This window comes from Gymnodraco acuticeps, unplaced genomic scaffold, assembly GCF_902827175.1.
Source record: "Gymnodraco acuticeps unplaced genomic scaffold, fGymAcu1.1, whole genome shotgun sequence".
Classification (NCBI taxonomy): Eukaryota; Metazoa; Chordata; class Actinopteri; order Perciformes; family Bathydraconidae; genus Gymnodraco; species Gymnodraco acuticeps.
Window position 1 is genome coordinate 414,821 of NW_022992313.1, and position 23,511 is coordinate 438,331.

The following is a 23,511-nucleotide window of genomic DNA, read 5'->3' on the forward strand; positions in this document are numbered from 1 at the left end:
CTCACTGCTGCCCAGACACACACATCTCACTGCTGTTCAGACACACACATCTCACTGCTGCCCAGACACACACATCTCACTGCTGTCCAGACACACACATCTCACTGCTGCCCAGACACACACATCTCACTGCTGCCCAGACACACACATCTCACTGCTGCCCAGACACACACATCTCACTGCTGCTCAGACACACACATCTCACTGCTGCCCAGACACACACATCTCACTGCTGTCCAGACACACACATCTCACTGCTGTTCAGACACACATCTCACTGCTGCCCAGACACACACATCTCACTGCTGCCCAGACACACACATCTCACTGCTGCCCAGACACACACATCTCACTGCTGTTCAGACACACACACATCACTGCTGCCCAGACACACATCTCACTGCTGCCCAGACACACACATCTCACTGCTGTTCAGACACACACATCTCACTGCTGCCCAGACACACACATCTCACTGCTGCCCAGACACACACACATCACTGCTGCCCAGACACACACATCTCACTGCTGCCCAGACACACACATCTCACTGCTGCCCAGACACACACATCTCACTGCTGCCCAGACACACACATCACTGCTGTCCAGACACACACATCACTGCTGTCCAGACACACACATCACTGCTGCCCAGACACACACATCTCACTGCTGCCCAGACACACACATCTCACTGCTGCCCAGACACACACATCTCACTGCTGCCCAGACACACACATCTCACTGCTGCCCAGACACACATCTCACTGCTGCCCAGACACACACATCTCACTGCTGCCCAGACACACACATCTCACTGCTGTTCAGACACACACACATCACTGCTGCCCAGACACACATCTCACTGCTGTCCAGACACACACACATCTCACTGCTGCCCAGACACACACATCTCACTGCTGTTCAGACACACACATCTCACTGCTGCCCAGACACACACATCTCACTGCTGCCCAGACACACACACATCACTGCTGCCCAGACACACACATCTCACTGCTGCCCAGACACACACATCTCACTGCTGCCCAGACACACACATCTCACTGCTGCCCAGACACACACATCTCACTGCTGCCCAGACACACACATCACTGCTGTCCAGACACACACATCACTGCTGTCCAGACACACACATCACTGCTGTTCAGACACACACATCTCACTGCTGCCCAGACACACACATCTCACTGCTGCCCAGACACACACATCACTGCTGTCCAGACACACACATCACTGCTGTCCAGACACACATCTCACTGCTGTTCAGACACACACATCTCACTGCTGCCCAGACACACACATCTCACTGCTGCCCAGACACACACATCTCACTGCTGCCTGTCACCCCCAACACTTCTGTTGTTCCTAGAATTACCTTCCATCCCATTATGGGAAAACATAATCTACATGACATGACATCATCTAAACCAGTGGTTCTCAACTGGTGGGTCGCGGACCCGTTTCGAGTGGGTCGCAGATGTGAGTGAAGAAAGAACTTCTTCTGTCACGTAGTGATCATCTTCTCAATAAAACATCTTTGCTGATGTTTGTTCGAGTCTTCTGGCCAATCAGAATCAAGATTGTTGCCGGAAGTCCCCACGGAGAATAACTTTGCGGTAGAACTATTCTTTATACATCCATGGGTACAACTTCAGATACAAATGAACACATAATGAAATATGACCCCCGGTTTGATGATTCACAGGTCACAGAACAATGGGGGCTATCTACCCTTACCCACAATTTAAAGTAAGTCACACAGACTATCTCCTCTTTACTCTTCTCTCTGTGTGGAGCAGCAAGTTCAGCTGTCAGCACAAAGTGAAAAACAAACAATGGCATAACATATTATTAATATGTTGAGTAGTAATACATTTATTTATTTTCTTCTCAGAGTGTAGAATGCGTAGTTTATATGTTAGTATTTCTAAAAATCTCCTGGGGGACAATCCCCTCAGACCCCCTTCTGGGGTGGGGTTTTCAGCATGTGGGCCTTTTTATGTTATACAGTTCAGCTTTGATTCCATCATCTCATTAAACCTTATTTAAAAGCATGCTTTAGTTCTGTGAAGGGATATAAGGGATATATGCTAGGGATGTAACGATACCAAAAACTCACGGTACGATATTTATTGTGATATTGAAAAATAAAGGAAAACAAATGTGAATTTTTTTTTTTTACTTGAATTTGTTTTCTTTATTAAATGATAAATCTGATTTGTACAGCATTTTATAGGGTAGTAGTGTTTTAAAGTGTCAACAATATAATAATCAGACCCTGCAATAGAATAAATCAAGTTTCACTTTAGTTTTTCAAGTAACTCAACTCTAACTCACTCACTCAGCGTCATCAAGGTTATCTTTTAGGAATATGAGCATGTCCACATTTCCAGGTAGAAGCTGGGATGTTTGGGTGTTTACAAAATCCCCTGCTGTGGAAAAAACTCTCTTGCTTGGTACTGATGTTGCTGGGACAGAGAGATATGCTTTGGCCATGGGTGACAGCAGTGGGTCAAACTGTGCATTGTCTCTCCACCACTTCAAAAACAATACAGTTCTTGCCAAGAAGGTGAAGCTTATTGACAGGGCGAGATATAAATATACTGTTGGTACTTGTCAATGTCTCTAGGTATGTACATGTAGCCCTGTAAATACCATGTCCTTTTGTGTTCTGTTGTTTTATGTTCATGTTGTAACCTACTTGCTGCCATGTTGGACAGGTCTCCCTTGAAAAACAGATCGATGATCTCAATGGGACCATCTGGTTGAATAAAGGTTTAAAAAAATAAAAATAAATATTTTTTTTTAATTAAAAAGATTGCGGTACATTTTGTCAGTCTCACGACGGTATTGAGACATTTATTTACCGCGATATTCGATATATCGTTACATCCCTAATATATGCACTGTACTTCACTTTAATTAATAATATTTGCTGAAAAGCGTATATATATATTAGCTACAGCACGATTTCTTGTTGAATAGATTTGAGTGGTTAAAAACTTCAGGTCGCGATTTATTGACAAAGGAAAAAGTGGGTCCCGAGGCCTGACCAGTAGAGAACCACTGATCTAAACTATAGTTTTATGTAGTCTAAAAACAGATTAAAAGGAAATGATTATAAAAATGTAATCAGATTTAGATTCTGATATTTCGGTTGATCCATAGTGTTGCTTTAGATCTCCTTCCAAGAGTTTGTTTATGATCTTAGGTAATATCAAAAGTAATCTAAGCCTGTCCTTTGTTGGTTGAATATTTTTCAGGTTCCAGACCAAGTATTTCCAGGGTAAGTACGGCAATCTCGACTCCACCTTGATTTCATTTGGACCATGCCAGACCCCAACACTGGGCTTCTGCGTGGAACGCCATGATAAGATCCAGTCTTTTAAACCAGAGACTTACTGGGTCATTCAGGCAAAGGTAAAGTTCAGATTTCCCCGCATTACACAGCGGCATCAGTCTCGTCCTCCTCCGCTATACTGACAGGCATGCTGTGTTTCTGTCAGGTGTTCAAAGGAAAGGACAGCCCTCTGACATTGGACTGGAGCAGGGTCAGGGTCTTCGACAGGGAGGTGGGTCAGATGTTCGTCAACCTGGCTAAGACATCCCGGGTGGCTCAGGTAGGAGAAAGTTAATTATTTATCTAAAGTCTTGTAAAAATATGATTTAAGCCGTTAAGAAGCTGGATGCATGCAGTATCATCTTTTATAGTCTTCAACACTATTGCATTTTAAAGACTTGAAAGTTGTTTATTGTGTACGGATCCCCTAAAGGTCCTAGGAAAAAAAAAAGTATCTCCAAGTTACCGGTGCGCTAAGTAGGAAGATGAGCACACGGGAGACAACCGTTTCATTGCAGACTGTTATGTTTATGTGGGGAAATGGTAGTGCATACATTTGAGATATATTTCAAACTCGGACTCCATTTTAGGGACATTTCGGCCAGAGGTGTAGATCTATTTGTTTAAGCACAGGATTCGCAAAACAGGAGGGTCTAAACCAGTCTGCCTTGAGCTATGAATTCATGTCCGTGACTCTCACTGTATCAGCTATCTGCGCAGAGAGTTGTGTCTTTTACGCACCGCCTTCACTGTGTTTACCTTCATTAGAACCGCTGAATAGAGATCGAGGCTGCTACGTTTATACCACACACACACACACCTCTACACACTGCGAACTGCCCGATGATGCCCCTATTACTCTTTTTATGGTGTGTGTGTGTGTGTGTGTGTGCGTGTGTGTGTGTGTGTGTGTGTGTGTGGAAATGACCATGAACAGTAATTTACACACATCTGGCTAACTCCATAGGTCTATGTGTATTCCCAAGTGAAATACATTTGTTTAATCTTAATCTCAATGTAGTGCTTAGTCCTGTCGGAGTGCACCGGAACGAACAACACTATCATAATATCTTCTGAAAACAAATGCCCACACACACACACACGCCCTGGCGACCGGACGACCGGACATCTTCTTCATACAACTAATAATATGGCGTAATAATTGGGCAGTTCGATATGTCTAACCATAAGAAAGTATCTTGTGCGCACGAGAAAGTATACCGTGTGCTAGAGCTGCTCGATTATTGCAAAAATCAGAATCCCGATTATTTGGGTCAATAATTGATATCACGATTATTAAAAACGATTATCCATTTACTTTGAAAACATCCATTTATTGAAAAAAAATGTGAACAGTATGTTTTTAACAGTTTATTACCCTGAACTTCAAGAATAATTCAACTGAAAAACCAATAAAATTAAAAAAAATAAATTAAAAAAAATCGTTTTATTTAGATGTTTTTTTCATAATCGTTGCAAGCCAAAATCGTAATTGCGATTAAAATACAATTAATTGAGCAGCCCTACCGTGCGCACAAGATACTTTTTGTTCCCTTGAACCTTTAGGGGTTCTGTAATTGTGAACTTGGCATTAGGACATTTTAATAGTATATTATAGAATTGTTCCTGTATTGGAAATCAACACATTTCAGGGAAACTTCAACTGGCCCAACTTCACAAGATAATCTGCAGTGCTACACATGCTTGATTATTTTCCCTTATGGATTCTTCAAGGTCAGCCAGAATTGCAGCTGAACTTAATGGATCCCTGATGTGCGCTGTGTAATGCCCCTCTTCATACAGGTGGAGTCGGTGAGTAAGAAGGAGAAGGTGAAGCAGAGGCCCCAGGCCCTGAACACAGTGGAGATGTTGAAAGTGGCCAGCTCCTCCTTAGGTATGCTCTTTGGTGGGAATCGCTTTTCAACAGAAATGTAACTCTATTGCACAGAGGAAGATGACTAATTATTGTTGGTTTGTTTTTTAGTAATGAGTAATATAATATAGAATATTAATCTTTCTTCAAAATAGTAGGACTTTCTATTCAAAATTCGGGGAAAATATGTAGAAGGGCTCTGTATTTGCAAGAATTTGGGATCACAATACATATCTTGATACATGCGTTACAACACAAAACTGTAAGCAAGGCAGAATATTCTTAAATGTAATATTAGTAAAATTGTTATACTATAAAAATCACTGCATAAGATTTAATTCCTTTTTTAAAACTTTTAATGCAATCGGAACAGTTGGATCTGCATTTGCATTTTCATATACAGTACCCAATATAAATCAAATGATACTACTACATTAGGCAGGTAAATAGCCTACAGTATCTTATTGAATCTTATAGAACTGATTTACTGAGTTAATCCTCCCATGAAATCTATTATTTACAAATCATTGTGTTCACTATATCAATAAACATATGGGGTATTCAATATTTAGGTGTTATCCTTGCGCGTGAAATATAGGCGATGCCCTTTTAGGTTTATTTTCAATAAAAGTTGATGGACAAATGGGAGGATTAACTCAGAACTTGAACACAAAGAACTCACATATGCCATAATCTTCTTGGATAAGGAAATTGGGTAACACTATATATTAAGGTACACAAATCAACTAGTTGTTAATTAACATGCATATTAGCAGTATATTGGCTCTTTATTAGTCATTATAAAACACTTATTAATGCCTTATTCTACATGACCATATTCTATAAGTAATAAGCCATTAGTTGAGAGATTTTCCTCAATAACCCTCTAATTAGTGCTGATTTGTTGCAAGTAAGGAAGTTGTTGTACATGAGCTTTGGTCTTAATATGCTCTGCTCAATATGGGCCTAATAAGGCAGTAGTACTACAAGAATAGTAATTCTCCCATAATAACACTTAACAAATATGATTTATTCTTATGTAACAAGACATGAAACGATAAGTGTTAATTGTGTCTAAATAACTCAAAATTAGATATTCATATCGAAGAACCTGTTCCCTATTTTAAAGTGAAGTCTTGTTCATAACCAATAAGCTAGTAGTTTGACTCTAACGGCCACACAGCGCCGTGCGTTGAAGCTTGCCGGCGGGCGTGTCTGAAACTCCACCAACAACCAATCACATGAATCTCCCGCCCCTGACACACAAGCAGCGGTTTGATTGGCTAGAGCTTGTACTGGCATATGATTCGATTGGCTGACGCTTCTGCCGAGGCGTCAAAAGTTGAACATTGCTCAACTTTTGCAGCGAGCCACGCCAGCAAAGCTCCGCGTCGCTTCCCACAATGCAGTTCGGCAAAAAGTGACATCACCCCATTCAAAGTGAATGGTGAAGCGTCAACGCACGCCGCTGTGTGGACGGGCCGTAATTGACCTGAACAGGTTTCCTATTCTAAAGTTACCTCCTCTTCACACTTTGTAAATACATTATAGCACACCAACCCTGTCTCCTAAAAATTACGTTCCCACAGAACTAAACTGCATTCTCAATTACGTTTAGCTAGAAACGTATTTTCTCCCACGTTACGTTCGTTATGAACGTATCTCAAATACGTTTATTTTCTACATATCTTCTAGAAACATATTTTCTCCCACGTTACGTTTCTTATGAACGTATCTCAAATACGTTTATTTTCTACATATCTTTGCCATTTATTGTCTTGCTTATAATAATGATAATAGTCATTTATAAATATCATTTTAGAGCACACATTAGAAATCAGTAGGCGAGGCTGTAATTTCGCCAGTTGTTACTCTCATGAGCGAGGCAGAAAATAATAGTTGTAACATGCCAAAAAGCTGCTGTGTCGTTTATTGCACCTCAAACATTAAAACAAATCCAGAGTTACGTGTTTCTGAACTTCCTCTAAGAAGAAAGGACAGTAACAGAAGATCTCTGTGACGCCAGATGTGGTGTTGTTAATGCGATATGATAGCCGGAAAACATTTCAGTTTAGGATGGCCGAAGACACAACACTACCCATAATCCCCAGCTATCGTTTGGGACTACAGTCCCGTTGACAAACCCCGTGATTAATCTTCAAGCTCTGGGATTGGATGTTGGAGTGGCAGTGCGCCAAGGTTACGCAGAGCATCAAGCTCTTTGAAATGGAACGAAACCACGGCAGACTATTCAAAACTGGACTTGAACACCCCCCCAGAACTACACACGCTGGCTATTGTGTTTCGCAACATGTTCTCTATGGCACGTCTCTACTGGGAATTGTAGTTTTAAAAGACGTTTTTGTTTTTCCAAAAATTAGAAGTTGACAGTATTAAACTGTGTACAGCCCTGGAGGTTTAGGCGATAGGAAACACATTGGTGTGTACACATTTAAAACATGTAATTACTACATGGGTGAAAATCGCTTGTATCCATAATGGGCAGCATTAATATATATTCGACTCCACTACAATTCAGAGGTTAACCTGGTATTTTTACTCCACTACATTTACTTTAGTAACTCTGCAGATTCTGATTAATGATGTGAAATATAAACAACCCTTAAATCAGACTTTAGTTACACCTGAGTCAAATTCAGGGAAGGTGATTGTCAAGTGCCAACAATCAGGAGAGATATTTGATAGTTGGTGCTTGAGAAGACTAAACATGTATCTGCAGATCTCTACAAAGTATATTAATTACTCGTTATTCTCTACTAATGGTTAATTAAAGACTGTATATTATGGCTATTTTGCACATCCCTTTCAAGATTCTCAAAGGTTTATTGACATATCATATACACAACTACGGTGTAGTTATGCAATGAGTGAAACACTTGGGTCACAGGTTCATCAACAGTGCATTACAAGCTATCTATCAATATGTGTGTACCTCCACCATTAAACTGTCATATTCTGCACATGTATTATTCTATCTACATACATAAGAGTATAATTACTCTTGTAATGTGTACAATATCAGTTAAAATAAGTGCTTCAACATAGTTAACATTACAGGAAAGCAATACATTAGACGTTAAGTACTTTGTCAGGCTTAATATTTATCTGTAGATAGATACCCCCAAAGCTTTTTTCTTATTTGAAAGAAGACCTTAACCTAAATGTATTCTTTAATGTGTTAATAAAGGTTAATTAATTTGTCTGTTTTGCACATCCTCATTTTAATATCTTTGTACATCGTGCACTAAACTGTTTTATTGTAGAGATCACTTACAGTATCTTCTTGATTTTTTTTATATTCTATATTTCTATCATTGACCTTCTACTTTCCCCCTATGAAAGTATGTACTTTTAATAATTTTTTCATCAAATAACATTATTCAACAAAAATAACATTATTCAACAAAAATAATTCAATAACGTGCTTTAACCACTAGGCGGTGCACACAAGGTACACACAGCATACTAATAATAACTTTGTATTATTAGTGTAGGACACTTATGTATGTATAACATCTGAAGATGTGTAGTTTTATTCATGTTTTTACATAATTGTACAGGATATTGCTATACTATTTCTCATGCTTTACTTCTACACATTAATATCTGATTTGTAAAACATCACAGACAGAAAGGTATATCCGTCATTTAATGGTAAACTATTGAAATTGTGATTCCATAGCTGTGTCTCCCATCACCCAAATCCCCTGACTATTCTCTCAACTCAGTATTTACATTCTTATATTAAAAGAAAATCAGTAATATCTTTAAAAACTACAAGTCCCTTTCTATCAGCTGTGCACCGTTATGGTGTAAATATAAGCCTATCTACCAATTGGATCAAATATAAAAGTCAGCCGAATTACTATTGATACTGCAAGGAGACGTATTTTGTGAAAAGAAATGCAAGGTGTTGTTTAATTGTTGATATATTTATGATCCACGTCACATATTCAGTTTTGGCGGCAGTTCTCCTGTTTGTCTAGAAGTCTTCTCATCAGGGCTCTATAAATAGAGAACTACGGCAGATGTGTAATATTTAATGCAGCCAAACCGTGTATCACAATGCCGTTATGTGATGACTTCCAAAGAGAAAAGCAAGAACACTCTGAATAAAGTATTATTATTATTTTTTTTAGGATATCATATCGCATTAACATCATATCCCAACATGCATTGCGGCTAAACATCCAATCAACGAGCTTCAAGCTGAGGATCTTGGGTAATCTGTTCAGTGGGTTTGTGTGTATCCTCAAAATGTCCCTTATAGGCCTACGTCTGTTTCCGGTGACTTTCCGGTGACTTTATTTACGGCCCAAGATTATAGAATTAAACGAATAAATAAAAACAAGGATAATTGTGTGTTATTGTTGAGTAAATAAGAAAAAAAAGATTTTAAAAAATACAGATTTCAGTATTTTGAGGCTCTAAGCCCCATTTATTTTCCTCACAGATGGGAAAAAAAGTCCGACATTATACGATTTAAAATAAAAAGATAAAACACTGGCATGTAATTTACGTTAGAATAGTTTTGAATAATAGATGAGAGTAAAATCTACGTCACTTTACAGCCCGCCCACTTTTGGGGAAACCAACGCTGTCATTTGAACGGCGATCAAGCATGAAGGCACAGAGCTCTTCTGTTACTGTCCTTTCTTCTTAGAGGAAGTACAGAAACACGTAACTCTGGATTTGTTTTAATGTTTGAGGTAATAAACGACACAGCAGCTTTTTGGCATGTTACAACTATTATTTTCTGCCTCGCTCATGAGAGTAACAGCTGGCGAAATGACAGCCTCGCCTACTGATTTCTAATGTGTGCTCTAAAATGATATTTATAAATGACTATCATTATTATTATAAGCAAGACAATAAATGGCAAAGATATGTAGAAAATAAACGTATTTAAGATACGTTCATAAGAAACGTAACGTGGGAGAAAATATGTTTCTAGAAGATATGTAGAAAATAAACGTATTTGAGATACGTTCATAACGAACGTAATGTGGGAGAAAATATGTTTCTAGCTAAACGTAATTGAGAATGCAGTTTAGTTCTGTGGGAACGTAATTTTTAGGAGACAGGGTTGAGCACACAACTACTGAAATGAACCTCAACAGTACATGAACAAAGTAGGCACACGTTGAAATATCTGTTTTATCGATGAACCACTGAAGAGAGGTTCAGACACATACCAAAACATGGCAAGTCTCTCCAAGGCTGAGAACACATAATTCAGCCTGTACTTTTTAATACAAACTGATTTTTAACAGAGTTTATGTATTTGTGATCATACTGTGTGACCTGCTTGTATGTACTTACACAATAGGTGTACTCTTCTCTCTGTGTTGTCCTGTCTCAGTGTGAACATAGATTAAACAGCCAGCCAAACTCTTTTGAGAGCCAGGGAATGAGCAGCCATGCTCCTTTGTTTACTTATTTGCAGTCCACTGACATTCAAACGCAAATACCTCATTTTGAGTTATTTAGACACAATTAACACTTATAGTTTCATGTCTTGTTACATAAGAATAGATCATATTTGTTAAGTGTTATTATGCGAGAATTACTATTCTTGTGGTACTACTGCCTTATTAGGCCCATATTGAGCGAGATGGTGCATCTCAAGGGGTTTATCCCAATAAATAAAATGTCTATATATATAAGACTCATGTACAACAACTTCCTTACTTGCAATAAATCAGCACTAATTAGAGGGTTATTGAGGAACAACTCTCAACTAATGGCTTATTACTTGTAGAATATGCTCATGTAGAATAAGGCATTAATAAGTGTTTTATAATGACTAATAAAGAGCCAATATACTGCTAATATGCATGTTAATGAACAACTAGTTGATGGTTAATTTGTGTACCTTAATATAAAGTGTTACCGGAAAATGTTATATTTAAATCGTTTTTTAAAACTTTTAGTATAAGAAACAATTGTCTTGAAGGCAAGATACAAGTGAACCAGCATTCTGAAGGAGACTGGCACTCAGCGAGATGAAGTAAGCAAAGCTCTGTGGTGTGAGGAGAAGAGAAGCTAATGTGATATGTTTTGATGTCTCAGGCATGAGTCCCCAGCATACTATGCAGATAGCAGAGCGTCTGTACATACAGGGCTACATCAGCTACCCCCGCACTGAGACCACCCACTACCCAGAGAACTTTGACCTGAAGGGCGCGCTGAAGCAGCAGAGCAGCAATCCATACTGGGCGGAGGAGGTGAGCAGCAGTGAGGACTCGTACCTTCAGCTAACCACAGCAGCGTGTGTGTGCACATACACCTCGTTTGTATTTGTATTCATAGGTAGGCTACAGTGTAGGGCAATGAAAAGTCCCAAGCTCCTCCAACACTGCAACATAATACATATAAAACATTAAAACACATTTTAAAATAAAATAGTGCAAGAAGAAACAGACTGGAATAGAGGAGAGTACAGTATCGATTATGTTGGGAGTCCAATGATCAAGAAATGCAGATGAAGTTACTATATACTGTACATGTAAATAAATACAATAAGCTTAAATAGTGCAGAGGATGTGACCAAGTAAATGCAGGAGTCTACATACATGTACATATAATATGATATAAGAACAAAATGTCAAATGAAATGCTGTACAATGAAATAAAATACTGTTTATTGTAGTGATAACTATTAAGAGAAATACATTTTAAGAAGCAAACCGATGATTATGGAGGCACTTAGCAGAGCTCAGGCGTTTCGCAGTGGTATGACCTGTGGGAGGAAACTGGATATGAAGCCTAAAGGTGGACATGCATACATGTAGATTTCTACAAAAACGTGTTACCGCTCTGTCAGGTGAAGGCTCTGCTTTCAACTGGACTGAACCATCCCAGGAAAGGAAGTGATGTTGGAGACCACCCCCCCATCACCCCCATGCGGGCTGCCTCCGAAGGGGAGCTGGGTGAGTGAGCCTTGTATGTCAGCTGTGAAAGTCAAATGTATGTTATATATATATATTTTAAATGTTATGGCCACAGCAGTCATATTTCATCCCCCCCCCAGAAGCCTTTCACTCTGTGTTCAAGTGTTGCTGTATGTCCTTCAGGCATTATCGGACACGACCCCTGACCTTAATGTTTTTACACCCCTCCATGTTCAGACCATAGGTTCAGACTCTTACCCAGGTTCTGTCTCTTCTGCTATTCCACAGGAAGTGATGGCTGGCGGCTGTATGATTACATCACTCGGCATTTCATCGCTACTGTCAGTCAGGACTGCAAGTACCTTCAGACCACCATCGACTTTACCATCGGCTCGGAGGCCTTCTCATGCAGTGGCAAGACTCTGATCTCAGCAGGTAAAGTCAGTGCCTCGCTCATTGCTTGTTTCTTGAGTTCACATTTCTGCCTCCAAACAACAGAAATCATTTGTAGTAGAAGTCAGACCTTAGGTGTCTTTAAAAGTTTCACAGGTGACCTTGAGTTAATTTAAACGATTTACACATACATTGTAAATAAAGGATTGGAGTGAAGTTTCTCCTTCTCTTCTTTTAAACTACTTACCAATCACACTGAGACACTCTGATCTCCCCATGAGAGGTTGTGCTATAGTGACTTCCTGTTTACATAGTTGACTGGACATGGCCCAAGATGTCTGTTAGCAACCAATTCATGCCTTAACTGGTGAAGATTGACTTAAGTGTAAATTGTGAAATCTGATCACTAGTTTAAACAGTTTTGTAGTTACTGAGAAGGAAGATGGAATGTGGCAGATGAACTTGGAGATGGATTTCTGCACACGTGGTAGTAATGCTGATCTCCTCCCAGGTTACACCGCTGTGATGCCGTGGCAGGGCATCCCTCTGGAGGAGGCCCTGCCAGCCTGTGAGCGCGGTGACACTTTCACGGTAGACGAGATCAAGCTGGTGGAAAAACAGACCAGCCCCCCCGACTACTTGACCGAGGCTGAACTCATCACACTTATGGAGAAGCATGGCATTGGTATATCTCAGCACTTTCTGTTAAACATAATTGCTGTTGATATAATCTTTCTTCCATATTCTTAAGAGTAAATGTCACAGTGTAACTACATGCTACATTCATCTGGGGTTTATACGTGAGCACTCACTGCAGACACTCAAGAAATTAAGTTAAAATAAGTCGGCATTAATCAATTGATTTGTTTTGCTAATTCAGGGCTACAGAACAAGCTAATTTATTTAAGGTATACATTAAAGGAATATTTTTCTTACTCTTATCAACATTGTAGTGGACAAATGTTGCCTTATACCAAATGTATGTTTATAGTTATTGTAACAATCCAAAACAAAGAACAACTTAACTTAATTTAATCTGCCTGCAAGCTGAGCCACAAACTAAGCCTGTCCTCAAGTACTGTCCTGAGGTACTTGTATTTTCGCTGGCTATTTTCATTGCAAGCTATTATATACTTCCAATAAAGCCAATATTGTTACTTTTCTCCACTACATGTATCTAACAGCTGTAGTTATTTGATTCAGAGTATGAGCTTATACAAAATATAAATTAACTAATAAAAACATTGATATATAACAGACTGTATATATCGGAAGTATTGGTTAAAATATCCAGCAGCAGTATACAAAGTCATTTAAATGAGCTCCACCTTTACCAGCTGTGCTCTGCTCCCACCTCCACCTGTCTCCAATATATACCATCACACCAGGTGCTCTAATCACCCAGTGCCCAAACTTGCCATAGAAATAACAGCACTTAATAAAACATTAAGTATACACACAACAAGAAAATAAATGTTAAACTATTCAATAATATAAAGCAGTATATAGCTCCAACAGTCTTATTTGGATTTAACAAGCAAAAGAAAGCAGAAATAAGTAGTTGCCAGTGCACTACACCTTTAAGAGGACCTGCATGACTTCCTTCATCGGATAAGGGATGATCAAATCAATAATGAAGAGTTTGACAGATGTTGGCCTCTCTGCCCCCCCTCCAGGGACGGACGCCAGCATTCCTGTCCACATCAACAACGTCTGCCAGAGGAACTATGTGACTGTAGAGAATGGACGCAAGTTGAAGCCAACCAACCTGGGCATTGTTCTAGTGCATGGCTACTACAAGACAGGTTATTTATTTGTGTATTATTCTACATTGTCTGACATGTGTTCTTTGTAGCTGTGACTTAATTTCTAGAACATTGCATAATGGTCTCTGGACACCTATGCAGTGTGTGACCTTAGTCATCTAATCAACCCTGTGACATAAGATCAGACAAAACGGCCCGGTTTATTCAAATGTGTGAGCCACATTGTTGGTGACATCTGAATGTGTGAGTGGCTTTGATGGAATGCTATTAAAACATAAATGCGGGGCTGTGTGTGTGCGCAGATGCAGAGCTGGTGCTGCCCACCATCCGCAGCGCTGTGGAGAAGCAGCTGAGCCTCATTTCTCTGGGGAAAGCCAACCACCAGCAGGTCCTGCAGCACACGCTGGACATCTTCAAGAGGAAGTTCCACTACTTTGTGGATTCCATCCCCAGTAAGTTCAGTGTTTCCCCTAGGATGGAGTCATAGCAGCGGTGCTAAGACACGTGGGCCCAGCATAATGTGAGCGCGGAGCGCGTGGAATGTTTTAGTGTGTGCACGTGCGAAGTGCGCCCCGTCAATTTGTTTCTATGTGTCTGCCAGCACAAGAAAGGCTCTTGAGGCCTAGTACCAGGGCCGGTTCTAGACAATTTGCTGCCCTAGGCGAGATTTTATATATAAAGAATACATGTAAAATCTCTACAAAAGACAAATACACTACAAAAACAGAAACTTAAAACTTGACATAGGTAATATACGTGAAAATGGCTTCAAATGTAATCAGGATTGTATGAACATGTTTTAATTGGGGGGTGGATGTCACATCCTCTAAGGGGGTCCGGGGGTATGCCCCCCCGAGAAGATTTGTTTTTACATTTGAAAGTAAAATGCTTCAATCTGGTGGACTTTGAGCACACAATTACTAGAGACCTGATCTAGGGGGTACAACTCTAAACACCCATATGAAAAAGATCGGTTTACATTTTAATAATCAAAGTATGTGAACATAACCAATAACCTTCCATAGCCAATAACAAATACATGTAACGTATTTTATTTTTGTTGTTCATTTATATCTTATTTTACCCAGTTAACATTTATTAATTTATGCATATTTTTGTATCTCTCCAACTTTAAACGATATTTTTGGTTTACTGTCCTATAGTATACATTGGAATGATTTCAAACCTGTTTTTATTTATCCTAATAATTATAAAGGAGTGCCTTGGAAATATTTGTTTACATAATTTGTAAACACATATCTGTTTGTGACCCACTGAGATAACTTAGACTAAAATTAACTATCTAAACACTCAGAGAGTCCTTTACCTCACTGAGCCTCTCAGTCTGACAGGAGAGCTCTCCTCCTCCCTGGTTGTAGAAACATCTACTTCTTATATCCGTTAGCGCAGCTAGCACCAGATTCTAATAACAACAGCGCCGATACCAGTGCGCCCTCTCTCTCTCTCTCTCCCCCTCGCTCCCACGCTCACACTTTGGCAGTGAGCTGCGGGCGCCAGATAAGCCAACATCCCCCACTTTCATCACTTACAGCGCCCATCGTACAGGGCACATGAAAAGCGTTACCGGGGTGAAAAGAGTGTTACATTTACTTAATTACGAATTTTGTTACATCAAGGCCAAAAATGAGGATGAGCGCCAACGGTCAAAAATGTTTTTTCCCCTCCCAGAGTTACCAGCGCAGTGCCCCCCAGATCTGGCGCCCCTATGTCAAAAATGAAAAAGGGTCGCCACTTATTATTATTTTAATAAAAAATAAAAAGTTTTTTTTGGGTACCTGGCTGGCGCCCCCTAGCAGCGGTGCCGCTATTTGTATATAGGGGAAACACTGAAGTTCACAAACCCCTCCAAGCCATTGTGTGCACCACAGTGTCACTGCTAGTGATGGTGGGCTTCCTAATATACAACTACTATCACCATCATCCTCACTAAACATTCCTGCATTAAAAATGACTAAAACAATTACACCTGTGTTATACATGTGGTAATTACTACTTCAATGTGCTAATATTATTTCGTTTTTAGACCCAGAGAAATACGCAATTGACACTCTTTAAGTTCCATCTCCCATGTGTCAGTGCACCTTCCATCCTGTTTTAGATTTACCATTCACTGGATGAAGGATCTAAGCGATCAGGGACACAAGCTGAGCAAACGTTGGCACCAGCCAAACACAAACGCTGATTTGAAATGGAAACTGCTTTATTCATCTTCTTCTTTTTTTTTATTACTGTTCTATTTGTTTTTCAACGGGAGACTTCTGTGGATGATTTAACTCCCATTTAGAGATCAGACAAAAAGTCATGAAAATACTTGTCATGCTCATATATTTTGGGCCTGTAATGTTTTGTGTGACTTCTGGGAAACAGTTTTAAGAGAAATGTCCAATATCTTTGGCATTTTTCTGAACAAGAACCCATTAACCCTATTACTGGGGAAAATACCAGAGGCAATTCAAAAAAAAGATTCCTACCTATTTCTTTTGATAAGAATAGCGATCATTAAACAAATGACAAGGAATTGGCTAAGAGATAATCACTTAATAAACTCTCAATGGAAGAACCTAGTAAACCCAATCTATGAAGTGGAGAAAACAACTATGTTCACCTCCTGCCCTGCCGTGGTGCCCTTGAGCAAGGCACCTGACTACCCCCTTCCCCCCTCACTCCCATTGCTCCCCGGGCGTGGTACAATAGCTGCCCACTGCTCCTAGTACTAGACTCCTGGTACTAGGATGGGTTAAAAGCAGAGAACTGTGTGCTCTGCATGTGAGACGATTATATATATATTCTAATAAATGATGGTCTCTTAGTTTAAGTCTGTACAAGCTGGCCATTTCAAGAGGTGTTTTAATCTATTCCATTCCTTTTAATGGAATAGAATCGATTTAAATCTAATCGATTTAAAATCATATGTCAAGATATCGTGTTACATAAATAAGTTGTCTATAAACATCAATCACATACTATCTTACATTTCTCAGAAAATCATATCAAATTCAGATAAAGAAGATTATCCTTAATAAGATAAGGAATTCTCTTAATGTGATAACTCTATTTGTGTGCATGCATGTATCATATAGTATAGCTAGAAACATATATTTATTTAACTATCATTTCAATAAAAATGTAAAGTTCAATTGGCATTAATGTTCTAAATAAACTGAGAAACATACTTTTCCTTTGTATCATGTAAATAGGCTTTATCATGTGGTCATTTCATATAGACTTTTCATTTATGAAATTACCACAAAACATGCTATAAATCGTCACATATAGTTTTTATGAAAATAACTATATCATGATATGTTGGCTTTATATAGCCCAGCCTGAAAATTCCACGTCTTCTTTTCCATTTGAACACAGTGATTTTCAGGGAGGTTGAGTTGTGTGGGGGAAACGGATCCAAAACGGTTGGAATGCAGCATCATCATATTACATAGTAATATGGATTACTAGGGGGTTTAAGGAAAAGGGCTACAAGTTGAGTTTGTGTCTGTTTGGTGTTCTCAGGCATGGATGAGCTGATGGAAGTGTCTTTCTCCCCCATTGCTGCCTCCGGGAAGCCCCTGTCCCGCTGCGGGAAGTGCCATCGCTTCATGAAGTACATCCAGGTGAGCAGAAACGGTGTCATCATCAGAAAGCATGCTTGAACATTTCATCATTAGAAAGTCTGACATTGGCCCTTTTTAACATCAACATTTTCAAAATGCACAGAGGTGAAGAATACACATATAAAAACACTAGGCGCCTATTCAAAGTGTGGCAGAGCAATATGAGCATAAAACAAAATCTACATATTTCACGGTATTTACATTACAATATTCTTGACGATATGACGAAATTTAGCATACACAACAGTTTGCCTACAAATATTCCATCATCTCTTATTTTAGTTTGTGAACAACAAAGTAAAACCAACCACAGATCTAAACGAATATGTAAAACAGCTGCCATATATTAAAAAGTGACTTTCTTTTACCCTTAAAAATACACACACACACACACACACACACACACACACACACACACACACACACACATACACACATACACATACACATACACATACACACATACACATACACTCTCGCTCTCTCTCTCTCGCTCTCTCTCTCTCTCTCTCTCTCTCTCTCTCTCTCTCTCTCACTCTCTCTCTCTCTCTCTCTAGCTCTCGCTTCCTCTCTCTCTCTCTCTCTCTCCTTCCTTTCTGGACCACATGATGTCTGGCTGTTGAGCTCTGGCCTTCAAAGTTCAGCTTTTAAAAGTCCCCCTCATAATAGGACCACTTTTAAATTCTGAATAAATCATGAGGCTGCAGATCTTTTATTGTATCTGAATATATGCGTAGTGGGTTGTATGTGCATGTTAAGTGGTGTGTTGGTGAAAAGCACAAGGTAACCCTTGGAGCTACGCAGGAAGCTCACGTGTGCAGAGGGCTCCATGTGCTCTGAGGATTTACATCTGGTCTCTCGCTAGGGTGTCAGTTATGAAAGTATCTGTGTTATAGATTTAAATTGGAATCGATGTATTGTTTGACCTTTTTGTCAGTCCATTTCCCCTTGTGAACAATTCCCATATTTACAATTTATTGTATAATAATATCTGGATTGATTCCATCACCTGCTATATATATATACATACTTTCAGCTACAGAAACCATTCAACTATTAAATTATTCAGCTATTTCAGGACATTGAGGCATGTTGTTGTTGTTTATACTTTTTTTTTTTTAAACCTTTTCTTTTAAATATTAAGCTTCTTCACTATTTTTCCTCCTCTTCCAGTTTAACATTTCACTTTCAAGTTTTCAACAAAGTCATTGCAATGCATTTGAGCTGTACCATTTCTCCGCTAAGTTCAGCAACACACTTACTTGGTCTCTGTAGCTAAAAGCAGCTACAGAGACCATTCAACTAATAACATATTCAGCTTTTTCTACATTTTCTGCTAAATTCAGCTACAAATGTTCACAGTTTTCAGCATTCACACGCATTTTCTGCAGGAAATGCATTTTCTAGTTGGATTTAGTGTTCACCCATTTGTTGTCTTAACTATCTTTTCCCATGATGCAATTGCAATTGAATAATCCTCACATCATACCCAACCTCGTGTGTCTCTGCAGGCCAAGCCCAGCCGGCTGCACTGCTCCCACTGTGATGAGACCTACAGTCTCCCCCAGAACGGAGCCATCAAGCTGTACAAGGAGCTGCGCTGTCCGCTGGACGAGTTTGAGCTGGTGCTGTGGACCTCGGGGCCCCGGGGCAAGAGCTACCCCCTGTGCCCGTACTGCTTCAGCAACCCGCCTTTCAGGGACATGAAGAAAGGTAGGACTGTCCTCCTGAACTCTCGGTCACTGTTCTGGTCGCTGCTGGAGCCATGTGACCCTGACGGCAAACGTAAAATTGTCTCTAACACTAGTGAGGCAAAATGACTTTTGCCCCTTTCACACCAAGGCTTTTCCCGTCCTAGCTCCGTGCTAGAGCTTTTCTGGTTCGGAACCGGTTCTTCGGTTCAGCTCCCGCTCTGTTCACACCGCTCAGAGCCCGACTGGTGCTGCGTCATCGTTTGCGTCATCGTTTGCGTGATGACGTAACCGTTTGCATGCCTGTTTCGTAGAGCCAAACCGCGCGAAAACCCCTCACATCGACAACAACAACAATGGCCGATTGTATTGAAGCGCTACTCGTTTTGGTTTTGCTCTGTCGAAACGAAATGGAAGAAATGGGACGACTTTACTACCAACTTTACAGTCGGTACATGCTACATTCAAAAGTTATTACACAGTTACACAGTGGGCCAAAATAAAAAAATGGGTACTAGTCGAGGGCCGGACTGTTTCAATGTTTATTGCAAAACTTATTGAAATGAACTTATTGCACATATTAAACCTGGAACTAACAAAGCTTAAAGGGGACATATCATGCTATATTTGAACAATATATTGTAGGGCCATTCCTATATAAAGTATATAAATATAGTTTTTTTTTTTTCAAAATACCAAACAGATCCTGCATTTTAGCCATGCCTCATTTCGCTCCATTTGCTCTTTCCAGCCCTGTTTTTGCAGGGGGCTGATTCTGTGAGCTGCAGCTGACCACGCCCCCCTGCAGGAGAGGGGAGCGTGCTCTAGGCTGCTAGGCTGCAGCGGGGAGAAGAGGGGGACAAAAAGAGATCTCCGTCCTCTGTGTTTTATTCTTACATATGATTATATAGTCATTATTCATTTGTTTTAAATTGCTCCTGTGGGGATTGCCCACAGCATTGATTATGTAAGTCGCTTTGGATAAAAGCGTCTAACAAGTGACATGTAATGTAATGTAATTTTAAAGCTCAATGAATAACAAAGAAGACCTTTGACCGGCACTTTTCTAATTTTGTCCGGAAGATTTAAACTTTAACGGACATGTTGACCGGCGAAAAACAATCTAACTGAAACTCTGCCGCACGGTCCCCTCGTTCCTTGGAAGAGGCGGAGAGGTGGGTGTTTATCATCTGCTGGTGGACTACCGGAGAGAATTACAGTGCTTGCCTCGACGGGGAGGGATTGCATTGAATTACAGGAGCAAACGCTTGCCTCGGGGAGGGAGAAAAAGAGCCACAGCGGAGAATAAACAGAAGGGCAACCATGCGCGGGAAGTCTTCTTCGCTGCTTTTGTGGCAGACTACAGCGCCACTTACAGGCCTGGCATATGTACTACAGCTTCTCCAGCGCTTTCAAGCGTCAATGGCCGGCCGTGGCCCAAGCTCTCATTCCCCTGATAGGTGGAGAGTTGGCCACTAAGCGGAGCACCACTTCTGTGACGTAGAAAATTATTCAAATCTGGATCAGTCTGTATCAGATCCGTTGCAGCCCCGTTTTTAGAGATTTAGGTACGGAGGAAAATAGAGAGGGTTGTGTTTTCTGACACTTGGTGAGTTCCCTGGAACACCGGGGACACATATTCATGTATAAAAGATGTACAAAAGTGCATTTTGCATGATAGGTCCCCTTTAAATGATTGCCTACATTGCACAGGGTTAGGCTTTTTGTTGTTGTTAAGAAGTTGATCTCGCCCCTGCCCCCGCCTCCGACGTAAGCGTGACGTATGCGGTGCTTGCTTTCTAGACTGACAACTTTTTGGTGCTTGAAACAAACCGGATTCCAGAGCTTAGAGGCGGCTCCGCTGCGGTGTGAACAGGAAAAACCGGTGCTTTTCAAGCTCCAGCTCCGAACCGGCCCTGGAACCGCGTTGGTGTAAAAGGGGCATCAGTGAACGTTTGTTGGATAATGATGAATAACAATGAAAAATGATGTCCTTTTATCAAGAAATAGCAGTTGAAGTCCTCGGGCAACCTCTTTGGGGAAGTCACTGTCATGTTAAGTGCAACGTCATTTTGAGTGCTAATATTTTTCCTCAGGTGGAGTTGAACCGCAGCATCTTTCTGTACTCGCAGGGTGTCGCTGGTCGTCAGTACCAGTTCAGTACTGGAGTTTCGGCATAATTAGCTGAGTTTGTAATAAATCAGGAGCTGAAAGTCACTGGAACACAGTGGCCCTTTGTCTTTGTCTCCTATAGTCCTCTGACATTCTGACTTTTTTTCCCAGGTATGGGATGTAATGAATGTACACATCCGTCGTGTCAGCACTCTCTAAACTCTTTGGGCATTGGACAGTGTGTGGAGTGTGATGGTGGGGTTTTGGTGCTGGATCCCACTTCTGGACCAAAATGGAGGATGGCCTGTAATACATGTAACGTGGTGGTGCACTTCTTTGAACATGCACATAGAGTGCAGGTAAGAATAAACGCCCTTTATCTTGTCAAGACATAATTTAAATGGCAAAATGTCTCCCAAAATGCCAAACAAGTCTTCACAGGCCCAGAACACCAAACATATGAGAAGCTGTTTTCCCTGATTAATGCATAGTGTATATCCACATGCTGTATGTAAGCTTTTTAATGTAAAGTGATTTGCTAATGTAAATGTGTTTCCTCTTATGTGCAATGAGGTGCAGACTGTTTTGCTGCAGAATTTGAAGGAAATGCGTACCATTATTTCCATATTTTATTGTCAACAATACAAACTAAGACAAGCCCAAACATACAATGTGTTAATCAGTCTTTCAACACTTCTGACTTCCCTTTCTATGGCTCTCTGCCCTAAGTGGATTTGTTTGAAACTAAGACATATTTAAAAAAGCTTAAAAATATAAAGTTCCCTTTTTTATAAAGAATAAATAATATCCTACAACAGTTTTTACCAAAAGTTATTTAAATAGGTGGAAGTAATGCAGTAATAATGCTGTTTTACTGAGAGCAGAACCAGGTGTTGGCACTAAAAGTCAGTGGATCACTAAAGTTATGAATTGATTATAGTTTACACCCTAAGCTGTGGAGCCACTTACATTTGTTCTGAGGGTTTTATCATTTCATCTCATACAAAGCGTCTCTTCATCCCTGCCTCTGGTCCTCTCTCCCCACAGGTTGCTCAGGAGAGCTGCGAGGCCTGCGACGCCTCTCTGGTCGCAGTCGACTTCAACAAGACTCGCACGCCACTTCCTGCCGGGGAGACCCAACACACTGGCTGTGTGTTCTGTGATCCAGTGTTCCAGGATCTGGTGGAGCTCAAACATGCCACCATGAGGTATCGCGGTGGGGGTGCGAGACGAGGAGGACGGGGACGTGGCAGGGGACGCCGTGGCAATCCGAAAAAACCTAAGGACAAAATGGCGGCCTTGGCTGCATACTTTGTGTAGTGTCTGTGTATAATGCATACTGTTATTTGTTTGACACATAGTATGAAGATTTAGTAAATTGACTTTTATAAGTGCATTTAACTACACTCAAATAAAATATGTACAACAAATGTGGGCTGTCTGTTTTCCCCCCATCATGAAAGAGTTGTTTAACAGTGTTTTTTCAGCTAGTTTACACACTACCAGTTAACATGGTTACGTACACTTTTATTATGCTATATGTCCTACACAATCATTTAATTGACAAAAATACAAATGTTAAAGGAAGGAATTTGTCGGCATCTTTCGTTGCGGTTGCAGATTACAACCAACTGAATCCCTGTGGCTCACCCCTCACTTTACACACTTGCAGGATTGAGAGTTTAAACCCGTTCTAACCCTGGTATCTTTCAGGACATTCACCAGAAAACCCTTTTAACAAAACACTACTTTAGAAGCAATTCAAT

At 40.3% G+C, this 23,511-nt stretch overlaps 1 protein-coding gene across 2 annotated transcripts in view; it reads left to right on the top strand.

Moving 5' to 3' along the window:
- top3b (DNA topoisomerase III beta) overlaps positions 1-23,175 on the top strand; it is a 38,128-nt gene extending 14,953 nt beyond the window's left edge. For both annotated transcript variants that reach the window (XM_034208379.1, XM_034208380.1), the window contains 13 exons: positions 3,288-3,444; positions 3,531-3,644; positions 5,168-5,258; positions 11,331-11,485; positions 12,085-12,190; positions 12,440-12,586; positions 13,056-13,229; positions 14,221-14,349; positions 14,613-14,762; positions 17,842-17,942; positions 19,454-19,655; positions 21,917-22,104; positions 22,793-23,175. In XM_034208379.1, coding sequence (XP_034064270.1) covers positions 3,288-3,444; positions 3,531-3,644; positions 5,168-5,258; positions 11,331-11,485; positions 12,085-12,190; positions 12,440-12,586; positions 13,056-13,229; positions 14,221-14,349; positions 14,613-14,762; positions 17,842-17,942; positions 19,454-19,655; positions 21,917-22,104; positions 22,793-23,065 — 1,987 coding nt within the window. In that variant the 3' untranslated portion in view covers positions 23,066-23,175. The remainder of the gene's footprint in view (positions 1-3,287; positions 3,445-3,530; positions 3,645-5,167; positions 5,259-11,330; positions 11,486-12,084; positions 12,191-12,439; positions 12,587-13,055; positions 13,230-14,220; positions 14,350-14,612; positions 14,763-17,841; positions 17,943-19,453; positions 19,656-21,916; positions 22,105-22,792) is intronic.
- The last annotated feature ends 336 nt before the right edge of the window (positions 23,176-23,511 follow it).